At 41.3% G+C, this 9,776-nt stretch overlaps 1 protein-coding gene across 2 annotated transcripts in view; it reads right to left on the bottom strand.

Annotated features, from left to right (window-relative positions):
• Positions 1-482: 482 nt before the first annotated feature.
• The window catches only part of FZD4 (frizzled class receptor 4), an 11,964-nt gene continuing 2,670 nt past the window's right edge, over positions 483-9,776 (bottom strand). The window contains exons 1-2 of one of the 2 annotated variants that reach the window (XM_018553268.1): positions 9,263-9,273; positions 483-2,513 (exon numbers count right to left, since the gene is read on the bottom strand). In XM_018553268.1, coding sequence (XP_018408770.1) covers positions 1,185-2,486 — 1,302 coding nt within the window. In that variant the 5' untranslated portion in view covers positions 2,487-2,513; positions 9,263-9,273 and the 3' untranslated portion in view covers positions 483-1,184. Of the gene's footprint in view, positions 2,514-9,262; positions 9,274-9,776 lie in introns of those variants that run through there. The other variant, XM_018553267.1, reaches the window with a different exon arrangement.

Here is a 9,776-nt window from a genome sequence, read left to right as displayed (position 1 = left end):
GAAAACAGCTTATGAGCTTGTACTTCTTGGAGGGGATTGGTTTGCCGTACCCACTGTATCCAGGGTAGGACCATGCCCTTTGTTAATTGTTCATTATTGGTGTGAGGGTACCAAGCCTCTTGGTGCACACCAATAGTGCATGGGATTCACAATCTATATAAGTTTGCATTGCAAAGAGCTGCATGATGTAATCTTGCAGAATCCATGAGGTCATTATGCAGTTTAGGATGACTAAAGAACATAAAACAGCAATCTAGTATGACCATACAACATCCCCCATAATGGAAATTTTGTCTTTAGTGGTGCCTTTTGGTGATGGCATAAGACACCCATCATGCCCCATGTCCGGAAACAGTTTATAGTGTTAGTACTATCGAAACTGGCCCTGATCATGTGGATGCGGTGCTTATTCTTAGAAGAGGTACACATCACAGGGCCTGATGTGCAGCATTTTCAATGATGCTTCAGGTAGCTCTTAGGAACACACCTGCCTAATCGAAGGTTTGTAATACTCCAACAACTGGGACTTGGTTAGAACATAACACACAAGAAATGAAAACATTTATCAGTTAATAAGGCACCACAGAGATAAACTCTGATTAGTTTCCAGTGTTCAATGGCTCTCTTTGTCTTTTATCTAACTAGTATGATAGAGCTGTATCTTTAAATATGTCAAAATACACTTTGGGCCATGCTTACTTAGTGATGCTAGGATGCAAAACATTAGGACATGTGCCCTGAACTTTAGCACTGCTTTGTAGACATGTCCCTTAGCCTGTTGTCTTGGAAGTAGCCTTCCAATCCTGTACAAGTTATAAGACTTTACCACAAATGTAACCTAGAAAGAAAACTTGCTTTCATGCAGCACTGAAATATGAAAGACAGGACCTTAAAAAGGCCCAGTGGTAACAAGTCGCACAGAGCTGTCTTGGGTGGTCAAGTCGCACTCTGCTTTTCCTGAGGGCCTCCACTTTTACATCTAGATCCACCCTTACATCTTAGAGCAAGACACAAAGGAAGCCAAATGTATGTTTCCAGCACACCATTTAACTGCAGAGCAAACATCTTGAAAAGGTCTATTATGGCAACCAATGGTGTTTGAGGCTTCAGACTGCAGTAACAGCAGGTTAGCTTGACTCATGGCAGTGTTCACTTTCAAAAACAAGACTGCTTGCGACCATTGGCTATACCACAGTTTCATTCCCTTTGCCCGGTTTTACCCAGGCATCAGCTCTTTTCTTCCTTTTCACTTTCCCCGAGTTCACTAATCTGTTTGAACACTTCTGCCACGTATGCAGCGTCTTGGCAGACCAGATCCACATACCCGATGTGATGCCCACCAAAAGGGACATGAATATCTTGAGCATCTCCACAGCAATGTTAGAGTCATCAGCCGTGTATCGGAAAACAGTCCAATTGGAGATCTCATAAAAGTAGCAGGCAATCACACAGGTGGCCGGGACAGTGTACAAAACGGAGAAGACACCAATTTTCACCATTAACCGTTCTAACTTGTCCGTCTTTGTCCCATCTTTTTGAAGATTGGATCTGATTTTAAATAAAGCCACGAGACCGGCTGCTATGAACAGAGTACCGATCACCAAGTAAGTGAAAAGTGGGGCCACTACGAAACCAGTGAGGGCATCGATGTTTTGGTTGCCAACATAGCACAGACCGGTCAGCTCGTCCGCATCAACGAGTCTCATAATCAAAATGACAATTGTCTTAACGGCTGGAATCGCCCAAGCAGCGATGTGGAAGTAGGAGCTGTGCATTTCTATTGCTTCATGTCCCCACTTAAGACCTGCTGCAAGGAACCAGGTCAGTGTCAAAATCACCCACCAGATGGAGCTAGCCATTCCAAAGAAGTACATGAGCAAGAAAATGATAGCACATCCTGTGTTCTTTAGCCCTTCCTGGATGAGAACGGGTGCTGAAGCCTCCCCAAATTCACAGGATATTCTGTCTCGACCCACAATCAATCTCACAATATAGGCAATGCTATAAATATTATAACACATGCTCAGGAAGATGATAGGTCTCTCAGGATAGGAAAAACGAGACGAGTCAATTAAAAAAGTGAGCACTGTGAATGCAGTGGATAAAAAGCACAAGCTGGCCCACACGGTCATCCAGATGTCAGTGAATTCCTTGGACAAGCGGCTGTAGAGACCAGCGTCATAGCCGCACTTCAAGACGCAGCTCATGCTCCTCGAAACCCAGGTGTACTGTTCGGAGTTTGGACCCATGGCAATGCACTCTTCCCCCGGCTGCACAGAAGTCTTGCTGTGCATTGGTACCTCCTCATCACCAGGGCCCTCCATGCACATGTGATTGTGGTCGTTCTGGGGTGGAAATTTGCTACAGTTCAAGCTTTCTGGCCAAGCAAATCCAAATTCCTTGAGGACAGGCTCACACCTTTTCTTGACGGAAAGGCACATGCCACCACAGGGGCCGATGGGGATGTTGATCTTCTCCGTACACATTGGAACATACACAGAACAGAGGAAAAACTAAGGAAAAAAAAAAAAAAGATGGGATTTAGGGTGCATGAAAAATTATTACATAGACATGTTAGAGAGGTGAGAGTCTCAATGTAGTTGATACACTGGAGTAATATCTTACAAAAAGGCAGGTTGGGACACGCCCAAATGTTGGTGCAATAAAGCTACTATACTGTCCATGTACACCTATGGAAGTCCTTTGCGTGCCTACTATATCTGTTGTAACATTAGCTGACAGTGTACATTTACAATAACATTCAATATGTGAGGGTTAGGAGGGCTCTGTACATGAGAGCTTTCATCCAAAGCTTGTCACCAAATCTTTGCAATCTGGCATTCCTACACTTTCCCCTAGATATAGATTTGATAGATTGCTTAGGCTGGCTACCATAGTTTTGGTAAATCAAAAACAGATTATATGAAAATGTATACAATCAAATTGTAACCTGCATGGCAATCTCATCAGCTATATATCTGGGTTAGTAAAGAAGTGCACAAGTATTGTTAAAATCCACATTTGTAAACAAAACATGAGCTTTATATATCCTACTGTTCATAACTGTTTTCACTGAATAATATTATATTATTCCACATAATCAAATTAATTAAAGCCTAGACCCAAAACTTTTAACATTTTGCAGCCTACCAATTCTTAGATGTGGTGGCTGCATTAGTTTTTTTTTTTTTCCAACTTCCGTTAACAAACCAAACTGCCCAGCAAAAGTGGCAGGTAGGAGTTGAAACAAACCATTTACCACTGATCATCTTTTATCCATTTATGTATCCCAAAAGTAAATAAAAACGTTAGAAAAAAAAATATGAAGAACGTGTTAGCTGGAGTTTGGATTTTTTTTGTTAGTCAAGTCCATCTATATCTGCTAATCAATCTAATACCAACCTTCCCACGAGGTGATAATGCTGCAGTCCATGGGTGGCTCTGTTGCTCCTCTATAGAGTGGAGCCACCCACCCTACTGACTGGATCACCAGTTAAAAATAAAGTGAAAAAAGCCTAAAAACAGAAAACTAATGCAGCCACCACATCAGGACAGGTAAGCTGCAATATGTCCAAAAAAAAGTCACATTCTCTAATATTTAATTGGACCACCTAGATTATGGCATCTTTTCGATAAGCTTATGCAATGTCACAACATTTATTTCAATCCCGAGTTGCATTAATTTTTCACCAAGATCTTGTAGTGAGTGATAACGGGAGAGTCAGACCACTGTGTAAAGTCTTCTCCGGCACATCCCAAAGATTCTCAATGGGGTTAAGGTCTGGACTCTGGTGGTTAACCCATGTGTGAAAATTATGTATCATGCTCCCTGAACCATTCTTCCACAATCTGAGCCCGATGAGTCCTGGCATTATCATCTTGGAATATGTCCAATGTGCCATCATGGAAGGAAAAATCCATTGGTGGGAAAACCTGATCATTCAGTATATTCAGGTAGGCAGCTGACCTCATTTTTTGGGCACAGGACTTGGCTGAACCTAGATCTGACCAACTGAAACAACTCCAGATCATAACACATCCAATGGAAGGCTCTGATCTATCTGCTTAACTAAATCCAGGTGGTGACTTTTCTTTTGGAGAGATAGTGTATTACATCTTTGTTTTTGGGTTTAGATACACTTTAATTTTGAATATTTGTCATAATTAAAGAAACACTGTCTACACATGCTACAAAGCTGCATGAGCTTTGACCTATATCGATCAAATACTACAAGCAAAACTTTCACCAAACTTTTTTTCACTTTCCAAGTCGAGCTTGGTAACCTGGCCTGGGACTCATCTATTCAGTGACATTTTGTTTGGCAAACACAATACACTCTTCTTTTCAACCTGTGAGGAGCTCAATCCATTGAAAGGCAGAAAAGGTTGAGTTTAGAAATGTAATACAAGAGCTAATGTAAACGAAATACTTTCCTAATCAAGCCCGGGGTAAACACTACTAAGAGCTCCTGGCGAACAATGATTTATTTTATATTCAGGCCTGACCTTTCAACTTCCAAGCAATTTTGCTGCTAAACTATCTCCTAGACCTGGAGTTTGGTTAATCCAATGCATCATAAACTGTTTGCTTTTCTTGATTAACTGCTGTGAATTATCATGTAGCTTATCAGCGATCTTCCCACCCATAGGTAAACCCAGTAGACGGACTCCATCTGGAAATCTTTCAACTGCCTCTTTGTTAAAACTTCCCTCTCCCCTCAACGGTTTCAATACTCACTTTCTTTTCATTTTGCTGTCTTTAAGCAATTATCGCTGAGATCTCACTAATAGGGAATTCAATATGCTCTGGGTTTTTTTTTAACAAGCTGAAATTAGCAGGCTTTCTAATCAGTCTCCCACAGCCGGAAAAATAAAGGAGGAACAACAACAACAAAAAAGCTGATGAAAATGACAAGTAAATAGATCAGCCCTCACATTCCTGCGGAGCAGCTTGTCACTCTTACAAAGAGCTGAAATCCTTATATCAACAATGCATGCAAAGTGTCAAAGTGGATCTCCTTGCAGCCAAACATCCACAGACCCGCAGCCAAAAAAATCATCGCTGGGTTGCATTAGTGGCTGGCAAGACTGAAACGTGCCAAAATGTTACAGTGTGGGCTTAAATATTCCAACTAGGGATTGCGCAATCTGTTTTTCCATTTTTTGCAGTCAAGTTTGAGAAAACCCTCAAACTTGTGTTCCCATTCACACAGCTTACCCATTAAAAAAAAAAAATCTAATAGTTTTTTTGGAGCAGGCCTTTAGCCAGACTGCAAGCTACTCTGAACAATTTGAAAGTGGAGGAGGACATGGTGGTGACGGACTCAACGTCCCTTCATTAACATACAATGCACAACCCAAGCCTCGAGATCGTTAACCCTGTGTTAGGACAGTCACTGTTCAAATCTAGTTTACAACTGATAATGAGATCTGCCAGTACAGTAAAGACGGGGTGAAAGTGACACTAAACTCAGGAGTTAAATCCTAAAAACACATTCAAGCCCCCTATTAACAAAAAATGTATCTTATTTGTATGTCACTCGTGGTTTAGATCCTCAAATCATCTCTGAATTGGTGCTGACACCGTCCTTCCTTCTGGAGGGGGGCTACTTTTGTTCCCCATGGTCCCTGTGTGTGTTGTAAAGTAGTCACCGCTCCAAGCTCACTCCTGTGATGGACTACAATCTCACGTTTATTTTACTAATTTGTATTGAGATTGTAGTCCATGACGGGGACGAGCTTAGAGTGGTGACTACTTTACAACACACACAATGGGACCATAGGGAACAAAAGTAGCCCCCCTCCAGAAGGAAGGACAGTGTCAGCACCACTTTAAAGATGATTTAAGGAACTGCAGCCGAGTGATACACAAAAAAGCTACACAACAGATAAGGTACTTGAATGCAGAACCACAAATCCAGAGGTTCCGTCACCATTCATGTAACGTTCTAACTCTGAGATGGCCTAAACTCCATGGGCGATTTAATGCTCATGCTAATAAGTGATAAAACCACTTGCTGACAGGTCACATCAGCTACAAGGCATTCAAAGTAATGTGCTGCAAATCAATTGACTGCCAACAAGAAGTTGTACAATTCTGTTCTGTTCTCTTGTTTAAATAGGTATTTCCTTTGGGTGTTACAGTTTCCATCTACAAGCAAAAAAATACATTTGAGAGAGTTACAGGCATCTGAGCAAACTGATCCCAGAGCAGTTATGAGCTGGTATAGGTAGGGACACTAACTTTCCAACTGTACGCAATCCTTTACGAACATGGATTGTACTTTGATAAACAATTGCACTAGATTTTATGTACACAAACTTCCCCAGTATAGGTGATACAGCACTTAAAAGAGAACTCTACGGTAAGTGTTATTCCCCATAGTTCTCTTTAGGTTCATGGAAGGACCTATACTAACCTCCTCCCGTGACCCAAAGCTCAGTAGCGGGCTATTGCCAGTGATATTCTGAGAGCGCTGCAGCAGGGACAGATCCTGACAATACTGTCGAGATCCACCCAGCTGCGTGAGTGACAGCTGGCTCTGCCTATCTTGAGGCAGAGCCAGCTGTGCCCGCCCCCTTCATCGTCTGTTCCTCCACTCAGCGCTGGAGGATCGGAGAGAGGAGGGGGGGAATCCCTGCAGTAAGCCATAAGTGACAGTCACCGCTCTCTGCAGAGAGATGATCGGAAAGTGAGCGAGTGACGGTATGTGCTCGCTCACTTCCCGATCAATAGAGCCGACCTGTGACAGCTTCTTTGTCACTTTTCGGCTCTAACTATGAGGATGAGTGAAAATCACTCACCTCATAGTTCTCCTTTAATATTCTAGATTTAACAGCAGTTTTAAAAGAAAACAATTTCCTGGAATTCTTCATTAAACTACAACTAAAGGTTCCAGTATGAGAGTCTAAACAATTTCCAAATCCTGTTAATGTGTAATGCACAAGCCTTGCAAAGCAAACAAGAAACGCTTCTTTAACACCCCTGACTGAGCCAAATCCTCCTTCATTTTGTCTCACACGCTCTCCCTCCGAGGCACTGCAGCTCACAGTGGGAGGGTTTCAGCAACAAAGGCAGTGCTATCAATGCGGAAAGCAGTGGGCAGGACTAGGTGTGGCCAGGTGTTAATTGACAGGTTATAAGCTTGTGAATAAGTCACAATACTAATAGCCATGCCCCTTGAAGATACACTTATATTTAAGTGTTGTAGCACATTTTTTTTTTTTTTTTAATGGTAGGCCATAGTTCTACTTTTTATATATGAGGCAATAGCGTCTGCCTTGACGTATGTCCAAGCAGTGATGGATCTGTCATTGATTGGAACAACAGCTCAGACTGTATGCTTGCCTGAGAAGATGGGTCGGGAGTGCTGAATGGTATGTGGGAAGAATTCCAGAGAAGTTGACTAAAGTAGAGGAGAAAAGAAAGCCATGCATAGAGCAGAAGTTGTGTCAGGGATGGTATATGGAAATTAGGAAATGTATGGAAGGGCTACACTGTAGAGAGCTCTGTAGGTTACAGTTGAATTTCCTGAGTAACTGGCAGCCAGTGGAGGGACTTAAAGAGAGAAGTAACCAGGAGAGAGGTTCAGCAGCAGAGTACAGGATGGCTTTTAGCCGCATAAGTCGGTTGGCAGACCACTTAGAAGATTGTAACAACAGTCAAGCCGAGATACGATGATGACATGTTCAAGCATTTTAGTAGTATCATTCATTAGGAAGGAGGGAATGTGGGACTCATGTTCAAGAGATAACAGAAGGTGTTTAGTGGGTGATTGTGGATTTTAAATGAGAGATAGGAATCAAGTATCACCCTCTGAGCAACAAGCCTGGAGAAGTGAGGGTTCCAAAATAATTATGTCTGGGAAGAAAAGGAAGATGGTGGAAAGGTACATATTTTGTTTTATTGATTATTAGTTTATGGAAGTAAAAGAGTATGAAAACAAAGATGGTAAATCCTCAAGAAATAGTAGGGATCAGAAACCAAAGGATTGAGTATCTTGATTAAAGCCAATTGTGCCAGTCAGCTGGTCATGACCATAAGGATAGATAAAAGTGAAGGGGTTTAAGAACAGAACCTTATGGAACACCAGCTAACAAAAGAGCAAAGAAAATAAGTGTACAAATGAAAAACAATGAAAGTCCTAAGAGACAGACATAACTTTGAAAAACGTTGACAGAATCTGGGCCCTTATATTTTCTGCCTACTGACTGATAGTCAACAAAACAGTCTTAACGGATCCCGGAACCAGATAGAAAATATAAACTTTAACCTTAGATTGCAGACTTTCTGCTTTTGAGTGTTTGTTACTGCTTCAGTGCTGGAAAGAATCATATGCTGCTAAGCAAGTCGGTAAGGAAGATGGCCCGTTGATTTTTTCCCCCCATTATGATGGTTAAAAAGGTGATATTAAAGTGACACTAAACTCAAGATACTGCCGATACTGTGCTTCCTTCTAGAGGGTGGCTACTTTTGTTTCCCATATTCAATGCTCCAAGCTCTCTCCTGTTATGGACTATAATCTTGATACAAATTAGTAAACTAAACTTGAGATTGTAGTCCATCATGGGAGTGAGCTTGGAGCGGTGACTACTTTACAACACATACAGGGACCATAGGAAACAAAAGTAGCCCCCCTCCAGAAGGAAGGACAGTGTCCGCACCAATTCAGAGATGATTTGAGGATCTACAGCCGAGTGATACACAAATAAGATACATTTTTATTAGTAGTTAATGTATGTGAATGCATTTTCAAGATTGAACTCCTGAGTTTATTGTCAACTTAAGCCTCCCTCCCATATCAATTAGGTCTTATACACGGATTCTTTATTTTGTCACTTAGAACATGTATATTATAAAAAGGTTAGGTGATAGGTTGACATCATTTACAGTGTTATAAGATGTTGAGTGATCCATGAGCTTTTCTCTTCCACAATGTATCAAAGTTTTGTTGGTAAACATGCATACAATACTATACTAAGCCAATGTAAATGTTCCAAAAACTCAATTTCAACAACTTTCTATCCACAGGGAATCACAAATATGTTCACAAGTATTCACCGAAAACAAAGCAATCTACTGCTCACAAGTCCAATCAGCTACCAGAATTTGATCAATTGTGAATTTGTAACTGGGCCTTAAATTGACAGCTTCAATACGCTTTAATAAAGGTTGGATCAAAATGATAGCAATGTCTTTAAATATGATCAAATTTGATCAGGGCAATTCCAATCCTACTTTCTTGTGGCTGATCGAAACCACCCTTTAGTTTCTTTTGACATAAAGGTTCAATCTTTGGCCAACAAATTGCCAAATATTGCTGTATTGCTTTAACCTTCATCACTGGTAGAGCTAAGTAAAGAGGAGTCTAGTTTCCCTACTAACCCCCCACCCCCCTTCCCCACTTCACAGCATTTGTTTGCTATTTAAGTACAGGTGCACTTTAAGAACACATGTTACTAGCTAGTCTATAAGAACTTTCGTCTACATACGTCTAAATGTTCCAGCTATGGACAGACACACACTTAAACCTTCAAACTATTTTTAACTGGACTGTGATCTCCTGTAGTTACTAACTATAGGCTGAAGGCCTAGACTTGACAAGTGCACACTGCTCCTGAAAACTTTCACTGTACGTCACACTTTCTCACAAGTATATAACACATTAAGTGGCTTTAAGTGTGAATGATCTGAGCCAGTTCACCTAAAACCGATGTCTGGACCTTGGGCAAGTTAAACTGATAGGTCTCCTGGGGGCACTGGTGGTTAGATTTCA

Source organism: Nanorana parkeri, unplaced genomic scaffold (assembly GCF_000935625.1).
Source record: "Nanorana parkeri isolate BGI_ZX_2015 unplaced genomic scaffold, ASM93562v1 scaffold114, whole genome shotgun sequence".
In the NCBI taxonomy this organism is placed as follows: domain Eukaryota; kingdom Metazoa; phylum Chordata; class Amphibia; order Anura; family Dicroglossidae; genus Nanorana; species Nanorana parkeri.
This window is presented reverse-complemented; position numbering and strand designations above follow the sequence as displayed.